Genomic DNA, 25739 nt, shown 5'->3' with positions numbered 1-25739 from the left:
TTTTATTTTGCTTTTTTACCACCTGCAATATTTTGCTTTTGTATTACTGGTTACCAGCAGTTTGTTTAATAAAATTGAAAGCTTATCTTTACTTCTGTGGAACTTCAGATGAAATGGGAGCTCTCTTTGAGCATGGAACCATGCCATGACACAGTACGAAAGAAGGTCATGTGACCCATCATACCTGTGCTGGCTCTTAAACAGCTATTCGATTAGTTACACTCCTTGCTCTTTCCCTATAACCCTTCAAATTTTTGCACTTCCAAGTATTGACCCAGTTCACCTTTAGAAAATTATTCTTGAATCTACTTCCGCAACACTTTCAGGCAATGCATTCCAGATAACCATAGCTCATTGCATAATTACTTTTCCTTGTGTAACCTCTTTTTGTTCTGATAAGATTATGCTATACTTCAGAAATTGGCTCTGATCAGTCATGACAATCTTCTGATGACTGACATTTTCACTGGATATTAATTTAGACAATTCAATTAAATTCCCAATGTGAGGAGCTATTTTACTGTGCCAATCTGTTAGCCAGTAGGTTCAATCGCAACTGTATTGGCTGGCCAGACCACACCTTGAGTTCCGTTCACCAAGACATGAGAGAAATCAGATATTGGGGGCAGTTCAAGAAGAGCCACCATACTTGTTCTGGTTTCCGAGGTATGAGGAAAGGCTGGAAAAAAACATCTATTAGAAGACGATAGACTTCTCAAAGGGTAAATCTGGAAAGTTACTTTGAACAAAATTGCAAGAGTGGGCCAAGAGGACAGAGATTGAAACTCTTGAAAGAGAAACTTAGGACTGATGCTACAGATTTTTTAATACACTGTCCCAAACATGTGACATGTTGGAGATTAAAATCTCTGGCATCAGTTAGGCACTGAAAAGAGTGAAATAAGATGTGTTTAGTCATCTTCCTCAGCCATAGTGGCTGAATATAATTTTGAGGATTTGATTTGAGATGGACAGATATTGCTAAATCTCTACAAGCCCAACAGGTAGAACCACTTACTTAGATTTTGTGTTCGTGCTGTGGTCAGAGATGAAAGGTTATACTGCTCACCAAGCCAATTGATGAGCTGCTGATATCTACCACTTGTCATGGGAGCATGAAGAGAGTTAATCTGGTTCCAAGATAAAATCCCTGAAGATTAATGCCTGGATAATATGAAAGCTGGATTTAAGTAATTCGGATGTGTCTCCTGGGAGAATATATTCAATTCATATCGGACAAACCAATTCTTACTTTGGTTTGGGAATCTTCGTGGTGATGTATTTTCATGTTTTTAAGGCAAATGGCTGACCTCTGGAAAAATGCCATAATTGATTTCAGTTTCATTTTTCCTATCTTTAGAAAAACAATTCGGATCCATTTGATCTAAATGAGGTGCTACAGGAGTTCCCGCGGAAGCAAAGAGAAGCATTATGGGAGCAGCTGAAGAGGCTCCTAACCAATATTCTGTTGGACAACCCAGTGGAGAACTGGCGGGAAGATGAAGACAGCGAAGATGAAATGGAACTGGAGGGTGCACTTGATATGGTGAGGAGATGATATCTATAATGCTGATTTGTATTTTAATCCATAAACTATCAGGAGCATAAATTCTTTTTGTATCTTATTCTAGCCTTCACTAACTAATTTAATATGATCGCATTTTTAGTTATGTAGAATGAAAACAATTATTTCAGCTTGATTTTGAAATATTCCTGTATGTTGCCAGAAATTAATGACCCTCTCCATGAGGCCAGCCAGATTTTCTCATCACTTCACAGTCAAACTGTTGAAATCACATAATCGGCAGTAGAACTACTACAAATGGAGGAGGATTCTGTAGCTCTGTTTTGCTATGTAAATGTACTGCCACATTTAATTTTTTAAATTCCATAGTCCCACACTGGAATCATTCTTCGTTTTGGTGTATCACAGAATCACAGTGCCGAAGAGGCCCTTCAGCCCATCGAGTCTGCACCGACACGTGAGAAACACCTAACTTACCTACCAATTCCCATTTACCAGCGCTTGGCCCATAGCCCTGAATGTAATGACGTGCCAAGTGCTCATCCAGGTTCTTTTTAAAGGATGTGAGGCAACCCGCCTCCACCACCCTCCCAGGCAGTGCATTCCTCACCACCCTTTGGGTAAAATTTTTCATCACATCCCCCTGCCCCCCAAACCTCCTATCCCTCACCTTGAACTTACGTCCCCTCGTGACTAACCCTTCAACTAAGGGGAACAGCTGCTCCCTATCCACCCTGTCCATGCCTCTCATAATCTTGTACACTTTCATCAGGTCGCCCCTCAGTCTTCTCTGCTCCAAAGAAAACGGCACAGGTCTATCCAACTTCTCTTCATAACTGAAATGTTTCATCCCAGGCAACATCCTGGTGAATCTCCTCTGCACCCCCTCCAATGCAATCACATTCTTCCTATAATGTGGAGACCAGAACTGCACACAATACTCCAGCTGTGGCCTCACACAATTCCAAACATGACCTCCCTACTATTGTAATCTATGCCTCGATTGATAAAGGCAAGTGTCCCATATGCTTTTTGCACCACCCCACTAACATGCCCCTCCGCCATCAGAGATCTATGGACATGCATGCCAAGGTCCTTTTGTTCCTCAGAACTTCCTAGTGCCAAGCCATTCATTGAATATTTCCTTGTCAAATTACTCCTTCCAAAGTGTATCACTCACACTTTTCAGGGTTAAATTCCATCTGCCACTTATCTGCCCATTTCACCATTCCGTCTATATCTTCCTGTAGCCCAAGACACTCAACCCTCAACCTCACTGTTAACTAAAGCATCCTCCTGTCATCACCCTCTGTCTCCTGCGACTAAGCCAATTTTGAATCCACCTTATCAAATTACCTTGTATGCCATATGCATTTGCCTTTTTTATAAGTCTCCCATGTGGGATCTTGTCAAAGGCTTTGCTGAAATCCATATAATCTACATCAACTGCACTACCCTCATCTGCACACCTGGTCACCTCCTCAAAAATTTCGATCTAATTTGTTCGGCATGACCTCTCTCTGACAAAGCAATGCTGACTATCTCTGATCAAACCTTGCCTCTCCAAGTGGAGATAGATTCTCTCCTTCAGAATTTTCTCCCAATAGTTTCCCTACCACTGACATGAGACTCACGGACCTGTCGTTCCCTCTTCTCTCTACAATACTTAAATAGCGGAACCACATTAGCTGTTCTCCAGTCCTCTGGCACCACCCCCGTGGCCAGAGAAGAATTAAAAATTTGGGTCAGAGCCCCTGTGGTCTCCTCCCTTGCCTCCCTCAGCAGTCTGGGACACAAGTCATCTGGACCTGGAGATTTGTCCGCTTTTAAGCCTGCCAACACCTCCAATATGTTGTCACTTCCCATATCAATTTGCTCAAGAACCTCACAGTTTCTCTCCCCGAGTTTGATACCTTCGTCCTCATTCTCTTGGGTGAAGACGGATGTGAAGCATTCGCTCAACACTACTGATGTCCTCTGGCTCCACCCATAGATTGCCCCCTTGGTCTCTAAAGGGTCCTACTCTTTCCCTGGTTACCCTCTTCCCATTGATATACTTATAGACTATCTTAGGATTTTCCCTATTTTTACCAGCCAGAGCTTTCTCATGTCCCCTCTTTGCTCTCCTAATTGCTTTCTTAAGCTCCACCCTGTACTTTCTGTACTCCACTAATGCCTCTGCTGATTTGCTTCCCTTGTAACTGCTAAAAGCCTCTCTTTTCCTTCTCATCATATCCTGAATATCTCTGGTCATCCATGGTTCTCTGGACTTGTTACTCCTTCTTATCACCTTAGAGGGAACATGTTGAGCCTGGACCCACTGCATTTCCTGTTTGAATGCCCCCAACTGCTCCTCTGCAGATTTCCCCACAAGTAGCTGTTCCCAGCCTACTTTGGCCAGATCCTGCCTTATTTTACTAAAATCCACTGTCCCCCAATTCAAAACATTTTTTTGCAACTTGTCTAGTTCTTTGTCCATAACAAGCTTAAATTGTACCATGTCGTGGTCGCTATCTCTAAAATGCTCCCACACCACCACCTCAGCCACTCGTCCGACTTCATTCCCCAGAATTAGGTCCAGCACAGCACCGCCTCTTGTTGGACCCTCTACATATTGACTTAAAAAGTTCTCCTTTACGCATTTCAAGAAATCCACTCCATCCAAGCCCTTAACACTATGTCTATCCCAATTAATGTTGGGAAAGTTGAAATCACGTAATATAATTGGTTGATCAATTGTACTCTTTCTACATACTTTGTATTTTTATCAGACATTGAAGGGAGGTGGGGCAGTTTTAACTTATCAGATGTTAATTAAGTGAAAATTATATTGCGTCTTAATTTTTTTTAGTAAGTTAAATAGAACCTCTCCTATGCTTCTTTTCAGAAGAAAAATCTATCTGTGGTCAGTGGTGTAACTGAGGTGGTAGTGGCGTCTGTACGTGTAATTGATGAGAATGATGTTTACAGTGACTTGCTGGAAATTGCTATTATTTTGAACGGTAGGTGTTTTATTTTGGCATCAATTATTCAATAAGCTCGTGTTTATGTAGTAACTAATGGTCCTTCATAGGCTTTTTTTTATTCATTTGTGGGATGTGGGCATCACTGGCTAGGTCAGCATTTATTGCCTGTCCCTCATTGTCCTTGAGAAGGTAGCAGTGCACTGCCTTCTTCAACCGCTGCAGTCTATGCAGTGTAGGTACACCCAAAGTGCTGTTGGGGAGGGAGTTCCAGGATTTTGACCCAGCGACAGTGAAGGAATGGGATATATTTCCAAGCCAGGATGGTGAGTTATTTGGAGGGGAACTTCCAGGTGGTGGCATTCCCATCTGTCTGCTACCCATATCCTCCTAGATGGTAGTGATCATGAGTTTGGAAGGTGCTGTTTAAAGAGGCTTGGTGAGTTGCTGCAGTGCATCTTGTAGATGGTACACCCCCTTGCCATTGTGCATCATTGGTGGAGGAAGTGAATGTTTGTGGATATGGTGCCAGTCAGGTTGGCTGCTTTGTTCTGAATAATGTCAAGCTTCTTGAGTCTTGTTGGAGTTGCACTCATCCAAGCAAGTAGAGAGTATTCCATTACACTCCAGACTTGTGCCTTGTAGATGGCGGACAGGCTTTGGGGAGTCAGGAGGTGAGCTATTCGTTGCAGGATTCCTATGCCCTGACTTGTCCTTGTAGCCACAGTGTTTATATGGCTGATCCAGTTCAGTTTCTGGCCAATGGTAACCCCCCAGGATGTTGATGTGTAATTAAAAATATTATGTTCCTTGTGTAAGATGTTGGTCAGACCTAACCTAGACCTCAACTGTGCCCATTTTAGTCCCTCTCGAAATGGGTAAAGGAGAGGCCTTAGAAAAGGTATGGAATAAAAAACACTAGATTGATATGGAAGGATTAGGCTTTTTCCACGTGAATAGGCTATTTTGAGTTCAGAAGGAGCAATGAACGTGTATAGGTTAGGCAAACATTAACAAGATTAGATGTTGTGGTTTCCTTTTCAGACGGTTTTGATTTGGAACAAAATGTCAGTTTGCACAGAGAGTAATTATATGTATGTGGCAACGCCTAAAGTGATAACAGGAACTAATTCTTTCTTAATCCACCATGTGAGAGAACTTTGAGAGAGGTCACAGAATTTTTTATTTTGTTGCCAAGCTCGAGTTTATGCGTTTCACATAATTCAATTTTTTGCTGGGCATAAAATTTGAATCATTTGTTGCAGTGACAGTTTGTGCAACTTAGTGTTTTGGTGGAGGGTCAATACCAAATCTACTTGGGTAAATGTACGAAAAGCATATATTCGTTTGAATCCAAAGTTACCACTAGTTAGTTTGTATGCGCAAATTGTTAATTAGTCGTTATTACTTGAACGGTATATGTGTAAGAGCTGAGTAAGAGAGTGTGGAACAACTGCAACCTGGTGGAGAAAACCAAACTGCGAGCCTCCCAAGCCCAAGTCTTCAGTGCACCCGCCTTTACAGTAGTGTGACCTGAACAGCATATAGCTGGAGAAGAGGCTGAAGAATTCCCTGTCTCAGATATATCCATATCTTGGCACGACAAGGTCATCAACTATGTGCTGGAGCATATTAATTCTGTGAGCATGCACTCATTTGTAAGCCAACGATGCCTGCAATGGCTTGGCCATGTTCATTGGATAGGTAATGGCCGCATACCCAAAGATCTTCTGGACAATGAACTGGCCATTGTGTCAGGACCTGCTGGAAGCTCATGGCTCTGTTATAAGGACACCCGCGAGCATGAAATGAAGCTGGCAGACATTGGCACAGGCAGTTGGGGAGACAGCCGCTGATGAAAGTTGATTGTTTGGAGGGGAGTTGGAAGAGTTGAGGAAAAACAGCAAACTCTCAGCTGGTTGAGAAGAGGGCCCAGAGAAGACTGAGGCTAGCACATCCTGCATCTTCTCAGCCTGCTGCCTTCATTTGCGGCAAGTACGACAGAGATTGCCATGCTATAGTGGGGCTCCTGAGCCACACCAGGTGATGTTTTAATGCAGAGTTAACTACCATGGCGCAAACCACTGTCTCACGAGACTGAAGGCTGCCAGGAAAAGAAAACATGTGGTTTGCAGTTATTGTCCAAGCAGCCTCAATAGCCAGAGACTGGATAACCCTTATGCTGTGGAAAACCTAGGGTGATTACAGCTTGTTTTTATCTTGGTCTTGTGGATCTAAACTGTAATGTATAATGAACATGACCAAGAAAGTAGCACTGTCATACAATGAATGAAGAATGATTGAATAATTTTACATGTAATATTGTAATAAACTTGCGGAAAGGACTTATAAAATAATATATAATAATAGCCTATTACTATGTTATATGGTAGTAGTATCAATCATTATTTGTTTATGCCTTTCCCAATCCATCAAATGCATCCCCAGTCCCAACCTTCCTCCAATTGATCTGAATTTATTTTGTCTATTTTGTTTTAATTTTTTTCTTTACAGGCATTTTGCCAGCATTGCCTAAGCTTCAAGGAGATTTGAAAATTACCATCCAACATTTGTTTGTGGCTTGGTGGGACAAAGGATTAGAAGGCAAAGAAGAATTGGGGAAAACTGCCTTTATTATGTTGTTGGAGAAAACTTTATTGGGGAAATTTTCGGTATAGTGACTTTTATTGATCTGAAGATTAATTTTGCTGAATATTTTATACTAGTTGATTTATTTGTGACATTGCTCATGAACAAAACGATAAATAATAGTTGCGTATCTCTCTGCCTGGTTCTGACAAACTTTCTGTCTGTTCTCTGATTTTTTTTCGTCTTTCTCTTATCCTTCAAACTGGTTTCTTTTACCCTATGCCTCTCGCCCTTTTATTTCTGAATTTCTTACACTCATTTTCTCTTGTATTTTCTCTATTCCTTAGTTGTTGGCTGCTTTCTCTTCACTGCCCCCTTCTGTTTTACTGTATAAAGGCATATTTGTTGGAAGGGTGAGCCAAAGAAGCAGTGAGTCACCTAGGAATTTACAAAGTTAGCTTAACAGAAAGATAATGACAAGGTTAAAAAAAACAGCTGAGCATGTAGAGCTAAACAAAAAGCTGTGAAGGTTCTGTTTAATTACTCTAACTGCTACCTGTGCTCAGTTTGTTCATTCTTACCTACACTGTTACTATAACTTTATTTTTCTGTTCATTTTTCTTTGGTCTATTTCCTTGAAATAGTTAGATGTGTAATCATCTGATGCTGTAGCTCTTGGATGCCAGTTGAATAAATAAATGTTGCTTTCCTTTCCACTTCATCATGCACAGAATGCTGACATAGTTCGACTCTGGCACTTCCACCAAGCTTTACAAAATTTTGAATTCAATTCTGAAGGCAGCAACGAAGTGAAAAATATTTTGCTTCAGTGTTTCATGAGTGTTGCCCACATAAAAAAGGAAGAGGTAAGTGAAGAAAGCAGTATTACATATTACACAAAAGTGTTTGAAAACGCAATGCATATCTAGCACAGCTTTCTGCTTATTGCATGGTATAATATACAGTTTGAAAATATTTTGTTACAATAGCAGCATTTGTACTAAATCAATTGTCTGAGCTCCTATGACTCCTCCACTTTAAGACAGGGACATGAATCCTGGTGTAGGAACAGAAAATGCTGGAAATGATCAACAGTAAGAGAGAGAAACAGAATTGCCAAAATTTTCTGTTTATATTTCAAATTTCCAGCATCTGCTGTATTTTGCCACTTGAACTCTATTGTTATGTGCCCATGGTTGTCCTTTCATTAACTTGTTATATGCTGCAGCTGTGCCTTGACAAGCAAGTTGTGGATGCCCCTAGCTAATTGAAGAATTTGCTCATCTGCTTTTTTAATAGTATTTCTAACATTAAGAGTCTTGCTACCTGGCAATTGTTGACCAGTCACAGTTTGTGCCAACTATATTCAATCCCCTACATATATCATCTGTTTTAATTAGTTCAATCATCTAAGACCTATTATGCTGATCATCTAATTTTCATCACATTTTAATAAATTAAAGGTTTTGACTATGGTTTAGCCTTTCTGCTCAAAATTGTATGAGTCTGATAAAGTAAACCAGGGAAATTTGTTTTCAATGGTTGGTGTGTTGGGTAACTTCACAACATAATGACTATCAGCTGTGACTCCGTGGTAGAAATATTGCTTATTGATGCAACAGAAATATAAAGACTGATAACTTCTAAAGAAAAATTCAACCTTCCAATTAATAGCTGAAAGGATGACATGACAAGATTTCACGTTTTAAGACCTTTGCTGTAACAAAAGACTAAAAAGCACTGTTGACTAAACACTACTTTTGTAGGCAACTTTTCTTTTAAATCACAGAACAAAATACCCCAGCTTATTTTTAGTAGAACTGAAAAAACACACTTCGCAGGTATACATTACATTCCCATTTAAGTAGCCATTCAATTCTCCCAGAATCAGTCCAAAATGATTCTTACCTCCCAAGGGTTTACTTCTTTTTCTTTCTCAGCCTGGTAATTTTTAACCCCAGAATGGTCCTTCACAGTGAGAGTATTACTGGAGATCCTTCCTCTAGCGCAAGCTAGGCGAATCTTCCAGCTTAGTTTTAACTCCTCAATAATTTCAATCTGAGCGTGAGCTTCCAGCGCAGTGAACCATAGAGACTTTTGGCCTCAAGGTGCTTTTTTTTCTCTAGACCCTAACAGACTAACTCACCTGTCTGTGACATTCAGTAATATTTTAGGAGAGCCGGTAACCTGATCTTTACAATGGCTTCCTCTGCCCCCTTCTCAATAGCATTGTGAATCACATGGGTCTTGTATCCAGATAGAAATGCTCATTAGCTATTCTTCAGACCCCAAATCTATCCTATCCTGGAATCAAATGGATCGTTCAAAGCATACCCTTTTACAACCTGACATTTTTAACAGTTCCTTGGGTCTTGGAGACCCAAAGTCTCTCCATTGACATCACAGATGCCTTGGCCATTATCTGCAAGTATGAATACTTTGCACCTTCCCAGGAAAACAATATAGGTTTTCCTCTAATATTTAACAGCCCAATTAACCAGGCCTATTGTGAGGCAGACTTTAGCACAGATCAAACGACTCCTTTCTTTTTGCCCCAAATTTGAAGACATAGTCCCAAAACATAATTTTATAAGCCTCATAATTGTAACACAATGAGTCAGACAGTTGAATTCCAGTCCCTAGAGTACTCCAATGCAATATTAAGGTGCAAACTTTCGAATGAAATGTTAAATTGAGGGCCTCTTTGGCCTCTTGGTGGGCTTGAAAGATCCCATGGCACTATTTCAAAGACAAGTGGTGGATTTCTCTCTGGTATCCTGACCAATGTTTATCCCTCAACCAACACCTCAAAATGCATTATCTGATTGTTGTCTTATTGTGGTTTGTGGGAGGTTGCTGTATGCAAATTTGCTGCTGCGTTTCTTAAATTACAACAGTGATTGCGCTGCAACAGAATACTTCAAAGGATCTAATGTGTTTTGAAATACCCTGAGATTGTGAAAGGCACTATATAAATGCAAGTTTGTCTTAAAATTTAAGAATGAAGGGAACAGTTGGGTTTTTTTTTACAGGAGTTTAAATGATGGATTGCCTTATTAGAGACAGTAGCGGAAACAGAATACTTGTGAGTTTTGAGAAGTGAAGTAGATAAATATTTTGGAGATAAACAATTAAATGTTATGGAATAAGGGCAGGTCATCGGGACTAAGTGGATAGATGTTTCAAAGTCAGCATAGGCATGATGGGCTGAATGCCAGCTTGTGTGATAAATTCTATGATCTCTATATGAGGTCTGAAGCTATGCATCCTTAAAAAAAAAAGTCAACATTAATTAGGAAATGCAGATCAGAATTCTCTTTTATACTTTAAAGACAATGAAGTCCCCCCAACTCCAATACATCCAGCTCATAGAAGTGCAATTCCAAATGTCCCAATTCATATTGGCACTCTTCTCTCCACTCTGTTCCTGGTTCTCTGCAGTCCCTCGAACCTCCAGTCCCCAGCTATTCACACTGGAAGTTTTCTTCTTCAATTCAATTTTCCACTTTTACCCCTCTGATACAATTCAAATTGCCACATTTTGTACACTCTCAAGTTAAAGATGGAACTTTTTTCCTCGATATCTGTCTCCCACTCTTCACAGTACAAACTGATACTTTTCTTCACGCCTGCTATTCTCTTCTTTTCCCTTCCATTCTTTTTGAATCTTCCCTTCTGCCGGCCCCTCAATTTATGTTGGTGCTGTCCTTCCTTACCACTTGCTCATGCTAGACCTCTTCTGTCCCCTTAGATTTGAAGCACAATGTTCTCCTTCAATTAATGATGGAGCTCTTTCTCCCTTCATTGTTGTTGCCTCACAGCAACATTTTTTTGAAGTGTTAGACTGTCTCGGTACAAAATATCTAACAGCATTCAATTGCTTATGTAGCAATAGGAGGTAGGAGACTTGGAACGGTACTGGGGTGAGTTCAGCAGCTCAGTTAATAAGATATTTGACCATGAATGTGGAATTATGCACAATTTTTCCATTATGTGAATGTTCACAATGTAGCAGAATGCTTGGAAGAAAAAATTAGGATACTGGAGGAATAAGCTATGATGGGCTGAATGACCTTTACTATCCTGGATTTTTATTGATTTCACTTGTACTCTACTGTGCTCTTTCCTGGATAATAATTGACTGATGAGCAATTTATTGCTCTTAACTTGGTCATGAGGAAGCATAACAAAACATTAGTTACTCATCCAATTGAAGTGCCTCCTTTTACAGTAGGTGAACACATAGATGTACTGCCCTCCATCCCTAATTGTCAATTTGCTGTGAGAAGAACCAATTAATGTAGGTTCCATCCTGTGCTCTATGGCATTCTGTCTTGAAGCTTGAGTAAGTTATGCAATCCTGCCACCTATTGGTTGTCTATTTAAATATTTTCCTTTGCTGTTGTTTTAAATTCTGTATTTTCAAAGCTTTTACACTTGCAAAATAGCTCTTTATTTGTAAGAAGTCACTAATATTTGGATGGTTTTACACTTTAAGGAAAATAGATTAAAATTAAGTTATTCTGTAATCATCTAAAAGGCAACCAAAATGTGTCTTGAAATTTACCAGGAGGCAGCAGCCTCATTCTAATTTGTTGCATCTCTGGTCAGTTTTCTATACCTTGATTCTCAGTTTTCATAGTTTTCAGTGAAGCTGGATAGGAAGAATGTTGATATTTTAAAGGATAGCTTCAGCAATACAGCAAAGATAACTAATTTGATGGGTCAGCAGCTAGCTGCTTCAATAGTAAGCTGAAAATTGTTTAGCTTCTCTCGCTTATTTCATTAATTTAACAAGTGGTACTTGGCACAGTCCAATCACCAAAACATTGCAAAGTAGCTGTTGTTCATAACTTAAATATTAGTGAAAAGTGGTTTAAGATCTAGCCAAACAAGATGACGGTTTTTAAAATGTATGTTCTTTTATATTATGTGAATGTTTATGGCTGTTTTGCTCTCAGAATAAATTTCAAGGATTAAATCACTATAGAGTGATTTCACTTTTTTGCGCCTGTGTGTCACCAATGGTTCAGCTTTAGCATTCTTGCCTCTGAGACACAGGTTCAAGTCCTACTTCAGGACTCGAGCACAAAAAAAACCATGGCTTACACTCCAATGCAGTACTGAGGGAATACTGCACTTCGAAGATGCTGTCTTTAAGATGTAAGGTTAAGCTGACTCTCATATATGTAAGAGATCACTTGGCATTACTTTGAAGATGAACAGGGGAGCTTTGGCCAATATTTATCTCTCAATCAACATCACAAAACAGATTATCTGGTGATTGTCACATTTTGTACAATACACTCCCACAATAACAATAAAAACAAAACGTGCTGGAAATACTCAGCAGGTCAAGCAGCATCTGTGGGGAGAAAGAGTTAATGTTTCAGGTTGATGACCTTTCATCAGAACCGAAACCTACCAACAGCAAATTGGCTGCCACATTTCCTACATCAGAACAAGAGTAAACTTCAACAGTACTTCTTTGGTTGTAAAGCTATTGGTGGTCATGAAAAGCTCTATATAAATGCACTTTTTTTCCATTCCTTTTCTTCATTTGTAAGTTCTCACTGCTCTTTGTTTCTTTTCAGGGAAGGCGTTTTTTAAGTTTTTTGTTTAGCTGGGATGTGGAATTCATCAAGATGGTCCATGGTACCATTAAGAACCAGCTGCACTTCTTTCCTAAGTATGAACAAAGTAATGGGGCAGGGCTTTGGGTTAAGGCAGGAAAAGCATGCATTGCTTATTAGTTTAAATGTAGCAATGAGAGTGAATTAATTTTAAGAATTGTATTTAGGCAGTTTTTAAAATTTGATGATCGCTTAAACTGAGAGATAATGTTAGATATTCTTGAGTTTTGATTATCGAATTACAATTTTTGCATTTGCAATTTGGCTTTAGGAAAGAGTTGGTTAATCAATAGAAAGTAACACTCTGCTTATTGTTTGCCTTTATATAACTATTGTTTAGGCTTTAGATCAAATTATTTTATTTTATGTGTAATATTATAATCTCCTTATCATGATCTTGGCTCTTTATAATGGCCACAGTCAGACAGCTGTTGTGCTCTCTCATCTTTAATAGTTGCATGTTCCATTGTGAGGTGCAGAAGTGATCGCTTTTCCAGCAGCAAAGTGTCTAGTCTTAGCTCTGTAGATGCTTATATTCCAATGTTGAGATTTCCTTAACTCTAACTTTGCAAGTAACATAGAAAAATAGTAGCAGGAGTAGGTCATTTGACCCTTCGAGCCTGCTCAATATGACCATGGCTGATCGTCTACCTCAACCCATATTCCTACTCTCTCCCCATACCCCTTGATAGTATGGCTGTCATTCAGGACTGCTTGTGAATTTCAGGTGTGTCGTGCTACCCTCCAGAGCACAATGTTGGAGATCCAAAGCACTGAACCAGTCCATGCAACACTCGAGTTTTTCTTGAACTGCTACCTATCAGTGGAGCAGCATTTTGTAGTCTTTTCCTTTTCCTTTTTGTAATATTGTCCTTGTTCTGCCATGGTTAACTTTAAATGACAAAGCATGTGTTTGAATTTTTGCCTATAGGTCTATCATGGCCCATATAGCTGAGGTGTATTTTAGAGCTTGGAAGAAGGCATCTGGAATGTTTCTGAAGGTGAGTGTTGCTCTTGTCCAGCCCCAGGGATGATGCTCGTAAGCTAGCCCTCACCATCTGCAAACCTTATACACCCTTTAGCTGGTAATGTGAGCATTGCCCAGGAATGAAGTCAGATATTTTCCTGTGTTTCCATAATCTGCAGATAATGAGACTTAAGATTAAACTTTATTTTCTTGGAGAGGTCTGTCGTATTCTGGGGAACAAAGGGACCTTGGCATGTGTGTCCATAGATCTCTGAAGGCAGAGGGGCATGTTAGTGGGGTGGTGAAAATGTCAAATGGGACACTTGCCTTTATCAATTGAGGCATAGATTACAATAGTAGGGAGGTCATGTTGGAGTTGTATAGAACATTGGTGAGGCCACAGCTGGAGTACTTGTGCAGTTCTGGTCACCACATTATAGGAAGGATGTGATTGCACTGGAGGGGGTGCAGAGGAGATTCACCAGGATGTTGCCTGGGATGAAACATTTAAGTTATGAAGAGAGGTTGGATAGACTTGGGTTGTTTTCATTGGAGCAGAGAAGACTGAGGGGCGTCCTGATCGAGGTGTACAAGATTATGAGGGGCATGGACAGAGTGGATAGGGAGCAGCTGTTCCCCTTAGTTGAAGGGTCAGTCACATGGGGCCATAAGTTCAAGGTGAGGGGCAGGAGGTTTAGGGGGGATGTGAGGAAAAACTTTTTTTACCCAGAGGGTGGTGACGGTCTGGAATGCACTGCCTGGGAGGGTGGTGGAGGTGTGTTGCCTCACATCATTTAAAAAGAACCTGGATGAGCATTTGGCACGTCATAACATTCAAGGCTATGGGCCAAGTGCTGGTAAATGGGATAAGGTAAGTAGGTCAGGTGTTTCTCACATGTCGGTGCAGACTCGATGGACCGAAGGGCCTCTTCTGCACTGTGATTCTGTATTCTAAGAGTTATTGGGATTATTTCTCTCTCTGCCCAACAACCTTCGAGAAATGGAAATGCATGTTTTATATTGGAGTGGAGTGGGCAATGGTGACACAGTGGTAATGTCACTGGACTAGTAATCCCGAAGCCGAGGTGAATGCTTGGGCATGATAGCTGGTAGAATTTGAATTCAATTAATGAACCTGGAATATAAAACTATTCCTTGCTGGTGACCATGACAACTGTCATCAATTGTTGCAAAAACCTAACTGGACCTTTATGTCCTTTAAAATGTCCTTTAGGGAGGAAAATCTGCTACCCTTACCCAGTCTGACCTACATGTGACTCCAGAAATTACTGTGAATATTTACATTATTAAACAAACATTGATAGACAAGAACATACCTGCCTACTAATTTTCATGTACTTGAGGTGTATTCCAGTCTGTCTTTGGTTGATGTGAAGCATCAAGCATGTCAGTGTAGTTGGTGGTGCGTCGTGGTTGGCCTGCTTGTCACATCTTGCATTCACCTGTCATTGACAGCTAGCCGTATAACTAATTCAAAAAAACTGTGTCAGCCTCTGCAGCCAGTAGATACCCTCTTCATCAGCAAGCCCTATGCAGTGTCTCGCTGTGGCGACATATGTAAACATAAAAACGTAGGAAATAGGAGCAGGCGTAGATCATTTGGCCCCTCGAGCCTGCTCCTCCATTCAATATGATCATGGCTGAGCCTCTATCCCAATGCCATACTCCTGTTCTCTCCACGTACCCCTTGACACCTTTCGAGTCCAGAAATCTATCTATTTCCTTCTTAAATATATCCAGTGACTTGGCCTCCACAGCCTTCTGTGGTAGAGAATTCCACAGGCTCACCACCCTCTAAGCAAAGCAGTTTCTCCTCATCTTGGTCCTAAATGGCATACCCCATATCCTAAGACTGTGACCTCTTGTTCTAGACCCATCCCCCAGCCAGAGGAAACATCATCCCTGTTTCCAGTCTGTCCAGCCCTGTCAGAATGTTATATATTTCAATAAGATCCCCTCTCATTCTTCTAAACTCCAGTGAATATAGGCCTAGTCAACCCAATCCCTCCTCATATGATAATCCTGCCAACGCAGGGATCAGCCTGGTGAACCTTCGCTGCACTCTATGACAAGTATATCATTTCTTAGGCAAGGAGACCAAAACTGCATACACTACCCTAGATAGGACATCCTTGTTCCTGCACATAAATCCTCTCGCAACGAAGGCAAACGTGCCATTTGTCTTCTTAGCTGCCTGCTGCACCTGCATGCTTGTTTCAGTGATTGGCGTACAAGAACACCCAGGGCCTTTTGTACATCAACATTTCCCAATCTATCACCATTTATATAATACTTTGCCATTCTGTTTTTCCTACCATAGTGGATAACTTCACACTTATCCACATTTTACTGCATCAGTCATGTATTTGCCCACTCACTCGACCTTTCTAAATTGCCTTGAAGCTTCTTAACACCCTCCTCATTGCCCATATTCCCACCAAGTTTCGCGTCGTCAGCAAACTTAGAAATACCACATTTGGTTCCCTCATCCAAATCATTGATATATATTGTGAATAGCTGGGGCACTGATCCTTGTGGTAACCCACTCATCATTGCCTGCGATTCTGAAAAGGACTCATTTATTCCTACTCTGTTTCCTGTCTGCTAACCAATACTTGATCTATGCCAATATATTATTCCCAATCCCATGTGCTTTAATTTTACATACTAACCTCTCATGTGGGACTTTATCAGTATTATTATTATCATTATTTAGTACCCTGGGATATAGATTATCAGGCCCTGGGGATTTAAGAACATTGTGAGTTAATAGTGAGTTATCCCAAGGATAGTATATATAACCAACAGAAACTGTAACTTTGAATTGTGTTTTAGAGCATTCTAAAAGGACATGTTCCCTGTGTGCACTCTTATACTAAATAAAAACTGCTGCTTAACTCTACTTAGTCGACTCAGGTACTCCACAACAGTCAGTATGAAGAGCTAGCCACCAAATTAAGAAGCAGCATGTCAATCTGTGAATTATTACCTGAGACACGTGCAAATTGGCATAGGGCAAGTTAGATTAGAGAAATGAATACGTGGCTGAAAGTCTGGTGTGGAAGAAGTGGATTCCGGTTCATGGGGCACTGGCACCAGCACTGGGGAAAGTAGGGATTGTATTGTTGGGACAGTCTACATCTGAGCCGTGCTCAGACCAGTGTTTTAGCAAGCTGCATAACTAGGGAAGTAAAGGGGATTTTAAACTAAATAGTAGGGGCAGGGCTTCAAATTTGGTAAGATGTGGTAGATCAAAGATTAAAGATAAGGTAAGAGAGAAAGGTACTCATATGGGAAATGATAAATAGACCATGACAGGATGGGAGAGAGTACAAATCTAAGAGTAAGTCAGCAGATAAGGCTAGAGGTTACAAAGTACAAAACTATAGGCTCTGTCTCTAAATGCATGTAGCATTCAAAACAAAACAGATGAACTGATAATGCAAATGGAAATAAATAAGTACGATCTGATAGCCATTGCAGCAATATAGCTGCAGGATGACATAGATTGGGACCGGAATACTTAAGGGTATGTGACAATTTGGAAGCTAGGAGAAGATGGAGGGTTGGCTCTGTTAATTAATGATGGTTCTAACACCATAGCGAAGAAACCAGGATGTAGAAGCGGGTTGGGTAGAGATGAGAAATAATAGAGAAGTCACTTGATGGTGTGGGGTACAGGCCATCTAACAGTACCCACACGATAGGACAGAGTAAAAAGAAAGAAATAATGGCTGCTTATCAGAAAGGCACAGCGATAATCATTGGGGGCTTTTAATCCACATATAGATTGGAAAAATCAGATGAGCAAAAGTAACATAGATAAGTTCATAGAATGTTTTGGGTAATTTCTTAGAACAGTATGTTTGACAATAATATGATTGAATTTTCCATTCTGTTTGAGGGAGAGAAGAGTGGGTGTTTTTAAACTTAAATAAGAGCAATTATGAGGGCATGAAAACCGAGCTAGCTAAAGTGAACTGGCAAATTTGGTTAAAGCAGAGGTCAATAGAGATGCAGTGGCAGATATTTAAAGGATGTTGCAGAAAATAAAAGCTCATGGTGTAAGGGGTAACATATTGGCTTGGATGGAAGATTAGCTAGCTAACAAGAAACAGAGAAGACATGAATGGATCATTTTGTGGTTGGCAAGATGTAACAAGTGGTGTGCCACAGAGATCAGTGCTGGGGCCTCAACTTCTTACAATATATATATATAAATGACTTGGATGAAGGGACCAAAAGTATGGTTGCAAAATTTGTTGATGATACAAATTCAGTAGAAGTTGAACAGCTTGCTGTCAGCTCTAGCATGCAGGTAGACAGCCTCAATTGAGTCACCAAAAGTGTATAACAGCAGCACGGAGAAAAATATGCCAAAAAGAGTTCGGACAAGGACGCAGCCCTGCTTTACCCTGCTGATATTGATCCATTGTAACTTATGAAACTGTGCATGTGCAAGAAGAAATTACTCCCAGAAGTCCAGGTGGGCAGCCTATTTTCTGCAGTAGTTTAAAGAGTCCGTTTCTGCTAACAAGATCGAAAGCCTTGCTGAGATCTATGAAGGCAATATAGAGTGAGCGGCGCTGTTTGAGGCAAGTCTCCTGCAACTGAAGTGAGAAAATAATGTCAACTGTCGATCTGTATTTGGAATCGCGTTATCACCAGCCTTATTCCAGCAGACCATGGACAAAATACTGTAGGGCTTCCCTGGTGTAATCTGCTTTCAAGATGACACGTTCATCATTGGGAAAAGCTTCCCAACTCATTTAGAGAACCTAGGCAGGGGCCTGCGTAGGCTGGAAAAATACATTCGCTATAAAATCCAAATACTCTTTAGTGAAGCCCTCAGTGGAGCACATGGGACATGTGATCGATGAAAGTGGCCTCAACCTCACCCAGAAAGGTGGAGGTAGTGATGAATGCATCACAGCCCAAGAATGTTATGGACCTTTGTCGTTTTTGGGAGTTATGAATTACTACGGCAAGTTCATTTCCAGTTTGGCTACCAAGGCAGCACCACTGAATAACCTGGTGAAGAAGAATGCAAAATGGGATTGGTCGCAAGCCTGTCAGGAAAGTTTCAAGGAACTAGAGCAAGAGCTCACTTCTGCTATAGCCCTGGCACAATGAAAAATTGCCTGTCAGCCTGGCTTGTGATACATCTGGATATGATGTTGGAGCTGTCATCTCCCATACTTTTTCTGATGGCAGTGAAAGGCTCATTGCATATACATCACACACATTGTACAAGGCAGAACAAAATTATGCCCAAATTGAGAAGGAATCTCTCGGACTAAGCTATGGAGCCAAGAAGTTCCACCAATATTTGTATGGGCATAAATTCATGTTTATTCCAGACCACAAGCCTTTGACCTGGTTGCTTAACCTGAAGTCCCAAACCCCGACACATTGGCCGTTGCACACCTACAAAGGTGGGCACTGATCTTATCTGCTTACCAGTATGAAATTACATTTCAATCGACTGAGAATCATGGAAATGCGGATGCACTTCCGTTACACCACATCTCCACAACTCGAAGTGAAGTCACCTCTTTCAATGTGAACCAGATAGACATATTACCTGTTAAAGCGGAACAAATTTAACTGGAACTGCAGAGGGTTGCTTTGCCCTCAAGTTTACCTGTACATACAGGCTGGTGTGCACCCCAAGAAGTGACTACTGAGCGTAGACCTTATTACATGCGTAGATTTGAGCTGACTCTTCAAGACGGTTGTTTGTTATGGGGAATCAGTTGTTAATCCTCCAAATGTCAAATACAAATGTTAGAAGAACTTCACTTCAGGCACATGGGAATCGTCAAAATGAAAGCATTGGCTCGTCTACATGTATGGTGGCCACACCTGGATAAAGACATTGAAGGCATAGTCAGTGATTGATTACCTTCCATGCCAAGAAATGAAGTCTCTTTTTTTGAAAAATATACTTTATTCATAAAATATCTGGAAGAACGTTACAAAACATTTCTAAATCGCCATCACAAAAAGTACAATCAGATTCAACTTTTACACATGGATCACGAGGTGCTTCAATACAGTCAATGAATGTTATAGTCATTTTAATGCGTCATTACAAACAGTCAGTCAGTGCAGTGGGATTGGAGTTACCAACATACATCATGTTGCACTCTGAGGTGCTTCAATACATTTATAATACAATTAGTATTTAATGCATACATTCATTGTGAGCCATACAGCCCGAGGAGTCTATACCTTTCCCAACCCCTTCGGTGCACTATGGCAGAAAGGTCTTAGATAGCGACCTTTCTCCATTGCGCCTTTGTGGTGCCTCAAGCTTTAGTGCATCCCTCAGCACGTAGTCCTGGACCTTGGAATGTGCCAGTCTGCAACACTCGGTCAGGGACAACTCTTTGCACTGGAAGACCAACAAGTTTTGGGCAGGCCAAAGAGCAAGAAATGAAGTCTTCTCCTGCACCCTGCACAAACATCATGTGGACTTTACTGGACCACTTCTCAGACATGCGTTCCTGATTGTGGTGGATGCCCACACAAAATGGCCTCATGTTATTCCCATGAAGTCAACTACTTCAACAAAGACCATTGATGCTCTCCAGAACTGTTCACTACTTTAGGATTGCCGGAGCAAATTGTGTCTGACGATGGCACACGGATCACATCATGTGAATTTCAAACGTTCCTGAAAAACAATGGGATCAAGCAGATTCTCATCTCGCCTTGCTACTCATCCTCAAATGGTGAAGCAGAGCACTTTGTCCAGCCATTCAAAACGGCCATGTTGAAGGGGAGGATGCAAACAGATTGGAAGTTGAAGCTGAAGAACTTTTTAATGATGTATCATAAAACTCCACATTCAAGGTGTATCTCCTGCTGAGCTGATGTTTGAAAGACGACTGCATACCAGAATGGATTTGCTGTGTTCGGATTTGAAAGGAAAGATTGGTTCAAGGCAACTTGATCAGAAAAGGTCACATGATACAAACCAGCTCGTGAGTTTAATCTGGATCAGTCTGTTTGGGTCTGAAAGTACTGTGGAACACCAAAGTAGTTCCTGGGAAGAATTGCCAAGCGTCAACGACCACTGACCTATGACGTTGAATCTTCCTAAGGAATCTGGAAGAGACACGCTGACTAGATTAGAGAAGCCAAATCTAAGGAACCAAATTTCCAGGGATCTCCAGTCACAGTGGAAGATTTCCGGGAAACTTCTGCTCCAGTTGGTAAAACCCAACTTGATTCAACTGGCAAACCTGTAGCACCTGTAGCTGCAACTATTGAACCTGAATAGAAAGAAGTGGAACAGCAGAACCTTCCATTTGTAAGCAAACATACTGAGATACCTAAGCTAACACTCCTGTCTGGACCAAAGCAAATCTGCAAATGCCTGATTGATTTGTTCCTGACTAAAGGGGGAAGAGATGTGATGTTTGTGTTTAACAGTTATGCCCTTTTTTTGGTAAAAAGAGTTAAAAAGAAGTGGTATATAAAAAAAAACTGCCAATGAGGTGTGCTAAACCCTGTATGTATTGCCCTCTTGTGTAGAAAAAGAATAAAGGAACCTTCTGGTTTTACACAGGAAGTTGGGATTAAGAAGCGTGTGTGAGTGTGTTCTAAATCGTTAAGAAGTGATAAAATACTTCAAAAACAAAGGGGATCACAGTGACTGCAACAATAAAGGAAGCATCACCTTAAGTATCATGGGGAAGGTCTTTGCTCGTGTTGCTCTGACCAGATTATAGACCCTGACCTTGTGCATCTATCTTGGGGCTTGATATGGCTTCAGAGCTGGCGGATCGACAGTTGACATTATTTTCTCACTTCAGTTGCAGGAGACGTGCCTCAAACAGCGCCGCTCACTCTATATTGCCTTCATAGATCTCAGCAAGGCTTTCGATCTTGTTAGCAGAAATGGACTCTTTAAACTACTGCAGAAAATAGGCTGCCCACCTGGACTTCTGGGAGTAATTTCTTCTTGCACATGCACAGTTTCATAAGTTACAATGGATCAACATCAGCAGGGTAATGCAGGGCTGCGCCCTTGTCTGAACTCTTTTTGACATATTTTTCTCCGTGCTGCTGTTATACGCTTTTGGTGACTCAATTGAGGCTGTCTACCTGCATGCTAGAGCTGACAGCAAGCTGTTCAACTTGGAAAGACTGTGCGCTGAGATCAAAGCCCATAATGTCCTAGCCCATGAGTTGTTTGCTGATGACACCATGCTGGCACCCCATACTGAATTTCAAGTGCAGCTGCTTGTAGGTCGGCTCTTCCAGGCCTGCAAGGAGTTCGGACTGACAGTCTGGCTCAGAAAGACGCAAGTTATGGGCCTGGAGGTAGAGGCTCCACCTTCCATCTCACTTTGGAGGTCATCAACAGCCTCACGTAGCTTGGATCCACAATTACCAGAAACATGTCCCTTGATGCCAGAATCAATACCAAAATTGCCGAGGCCACAGCTGACATGTCAAAGTTGAGAATTTGAATGTAGATCAACAGCAAAGCTAACAGAAAATACAAAGCTCTGTGTGTACTAGGCTCGTGTTCTTAGCACCTTCCTTTATAGTAGCAAAGCATGGGCAACTTATGTAAACTAAGAAAAGAGGCTGAACAGTCTCGACGTCCATGGTCTCAGACAAGTATTGGGCATCTCTTGGCAAGACAGAGTACTGAATATAGAAGTGCACCAGTGTGCAAGGATCCCCAGCATGTTTGCCCTCCTGAGTAAGCAGTGACTCAGTTGGCTGGGCCATGTGAAAAGAATGTGGATGATGGCTGCAAGCCCAAAGACATGCTCTTTGGCAAGCTTGCTATTGGCTCAAGACCAACAGGTTGCCCAGTTAATACAAGAATGTCTGCTAGCGAGACCTCAAGTTGATTAGGATCGGAAGATGATGCATGAGACGTCCTCGCTGTTGACTGAAGTGCCTGGAAACAAGCAGTCAGGAAGGGCTTGGAAATAGCCGAGAACAAAATAAATGACCAGATGGTGGAAAAGAGAGCCTGCGAGAAGAGAAACATCAGTTGGCCTCTGGCCATGCTATTTATTTGTGCCAGCTCTCGAAGGGACTGTTACTTGCAAATTGGTCTCTACAGTCACAACGTACACTCAGGTGAAGCCCATCGCCTCCTGAGATGGACAGATGCCATCACAAGATATACTGCACTCAAGTACTCTAACCACTAAGAGATTCATTTGGAAGGATAGCCATTCATCATTGCAAATTATTTAAATATTCAAAGGTGACCCAGTTATCAGGAGTAACTTGTTTGTGAGAAAACTGAATTTTAGAATCATTGCAGTGTGAGAAAAAAAACTTGAGAAAATCTTAACATTCACCTATCACAAGCCTGTTTTGCATTTGCTGTTTACATAGTCAATTTTTAAAGGAAAATGTTAATATGTTAGGTGATTACATAATCCTAAAATATGCTCTCCTTCTCTAGACTATTGAATACAGCTGTATCCAGGATTTTATGCATCATGGAGTTCATCTTCCAAGGAATTCCCCGGTCCACTCTAAAGTACGAGAGGTGTGTACAATTTTAAGTAAGCTTCAGTTTATGGAAAAGTTTGTGGATGATTGCCCAGCACATTTTTAATCAATTTACTGATGTAGTACCCTATCACCGTTAAAACATTGGTAAAACTTTCTCACACTTGTTATAAATGTACCTCATTTGTTTTACTTTCTGCATTGCCATTGGCCCCTTGATATGAGTGATGAATTAAGGGTAGTTTTTAATGTTTTACTCAGTTGCCTCGCAAAAGCCCTGATTCACTGCCCTGCACTGGGTCAATACTTTGAATTGCAGGCTTATGTCAGTGATGGAAAATCTTACTGCTGTGCAAGTCATTTCTCATTGGGTGGAATTAATTGTTTCTGCCATGACTTTTCTTGTGGTGTTTTTCCCCTTCTCTGATTCTCTTGACCATTGGCAAAAACTTCAGGTCTAAAGCATTTTATATTTTCTATCAAAAAGCCCTCCTATTGGATTTAAACGTGCTCCAAAACAAACCACCATCATGCTTAAATTGGTTCCCCATGTTGGTACTGATGCAGAAAGCTGAGATGTGGCTGAGAATGAGGTCGCTATTTAATGTACCCAAAGTGGCCATTATCTGTCCTGTGATTATCCGCCGATGGGGCACATGGCCACCTTCTGTGCCATAATGCCTCTATAATTCAGAGACTCTGAGAGCATGGTGAGTTTGGATCTTGGGTTACTTCCAGCGTATACCCGAGGACTATAAGGATGGATTCTTATTCTTAAGCATATTATCCCCTAGTTTCTTATTACTTAAAGAGCTCTTTTGGTTTTTGCATGCTGGCCTGACTACAAGCTGCTTTTTGCTGTAAGCATGAGCCAAGATTTTAAGAGAAGGCTAAATTGTAACTCTTGTCATTTTTATAGCTGTTAAGTTACTTTCATCAGCAAAAAGTACGTCAGGGGGTTGATGAAATGCTGCATCGTCTGTACCAGCCTATTCTGTGGAGAGGACTAAAGGTACTTCTTATTTATTTTATTCTTTTGCCGCATGTGGGTGTTGATGGCTGGGCCAGCATTTATTGCCCATTCCTAATTGCCCTTGAGAATGAGGTGGTGAGCCACCTGCAGTCTGTGTGGTGTAGGGACATCCACAGTGCTGTTAGGAAGGGAGTGCCAGGATTTTAACTCAGAGAAACTTGATATACTGTACTATTATAGAAAATGTCATTTTTTTTCAAAGTTCGGTAATGCAGCTTTTATCTTAATGCTATGTGTATGCCACATTTACTTCGCTGTTTGTGAACTTTAATTAAAAGTGAAGGATGATCAGTACATTTAACTTCCTAATTTGCTGTCTGTGAGAATAGTTCAGTGAGATTGGCTGCTGGCCCTGTTTGATGACATCACTTGTTTGATGTCTGGAGAACCTCTTGACTTGGCACAAGATTCAAATTGATGGCAGGCCAGGGAAAACCCACGCCACGGATTGCTAGATGTTTTTCTCCGAGGTATTTGGTGAGAGCCGTTGCCTTTGACAACTTACGATTCAAGAAAACATCAAAGCAACAGAATATAATAAAGCAATTATATAGACAGAAAACATAATCTTTTAAGAAAAGCCAGTGTATATTTCAAAATAGAAAGTTGTATTTAATCAACATACTAGATTATTTGACGATGTACCAAAAAGACTTGAAAAGTGCAAGTGCAGTGGATGTGGTCATTCAGAATGCCTTTGAGGTGCCACATAAAAGACTCCTGAAGAAAGGTCATGGCGTATGAAGTTAGTGACCAGATAGCAGAATAGATTGAAAGATGGCTATGACAAAGAAGGGAGAAGTTGAGGAAAATTTCTAAGACTGACAAAGCGGGAGGTTGTGTGCCAAAGTTCTATATGGGACCATTGTTGTTTACCATATACAGAAATGATTTGGACTCAGAATTTGGAGGTATGGTGCTAAATTGCTGAGTGCAGCTGATAGAATACAAAGCATGGAGGTTAAATACATAAGATAAAAGCAAAATACTGCAAATGCTGGAAATCTGAAACAAAAATAAAAATAGCTGTAAAAACTCAGCAGGTCTGACAGCATCTGCGGAGAGGAATACAGTTAACATTTCGAGTTAAATACATAACCTTGGTTACACCAGACCTCCGGTACCATGTGTAGTTCTTGACTCCATACTTTTACAGAATCTGATCTTCCATGCATTGACAATATTTTCCATTTTTATTTCACTCAAGTTAGTATTTTATTTTGAAGGCCAGAAATTCTGAAGTGCGAGCAAATGCTGCAATTCTCTTTGTTGAAGCATTTCCGATTCGAGACCCTGGACTAACCAATGAAGAAGTAGACATTGAAATCCAAAGGCAATTTGAGGAAATTTTTGTAAGTATCGTATTTATATTGCTGAAAAAAAGAGACATCCTGTTGAAACTTTTCATCTTGTACTCAAACAAACAGTTAACTGCCCCCTGTTGCATCCTCCATGGAAATGCCTCTAGCAATCAGAGTCCACTTGCCAACTAATCAGCACTCATGCAGTATAA

General features: G+C 40.8%; 1 protein-coding gene across 2 annotated transcripts in view; it reads left to right on the top strand.

Moving 5' to 3' along the window:
• ncapg2 (non-SMC condensin II complex, subunit G2) overlaps nt 1-25739 on the top strand; it is a 130050-nt gene that overhangs the window by 15523 nt on the left and 88788 nt on the right. For both annotated transcript variants that reach the window (XM_041183125.1, XM_041183126.1), the window contains exons 3-11: nt 1361-1546; nt 4413-4527; nt 7003-7160; nt 7809-7943; nt 12672-12766; nt 13642-13711; nt 23144-23230; nt 24113-24205; nt 25453-25578. In XM_041183125.1, the coding sequence (XP_041039059.1) occupies nt 1361-1546; nt 4413-4527; nt 7003-7160; nt 7809-7943; nt 12672-12766; nt 13642-13711; nt 23144-23230; nt 24113-24205; nt 25453-25578 (1065 nt within the window). The remainder of the gene's footprint in view (nt 1-1360; nt 1547-4412; nt 4528-7002; nt 7161-7808; nt 7944-12671; nt 12767-13641; nt 13712-23143; nt 23231-24112; nt 24206-25452; nt 25579-25739) is intronic.

This window comes from Carcharodon carcharias, chromosome 3 (assembly GCF_017639515.1).
Source record: "Carcharodon carcharias isolate sCarCar2 chromosome 3, sCarCar2.pri, whole genome shotgun sequence".
NCBI classification, from domain to species: Eukaryota; Metazoa; Chordata; class Chondrichthyes; order Lamniformes; family Lamnidae; genus Carcharodon; species Carcharodon carcharias.
This window is presented reverse-complemented; position numbering and strand designations above follow the sequence as displayed.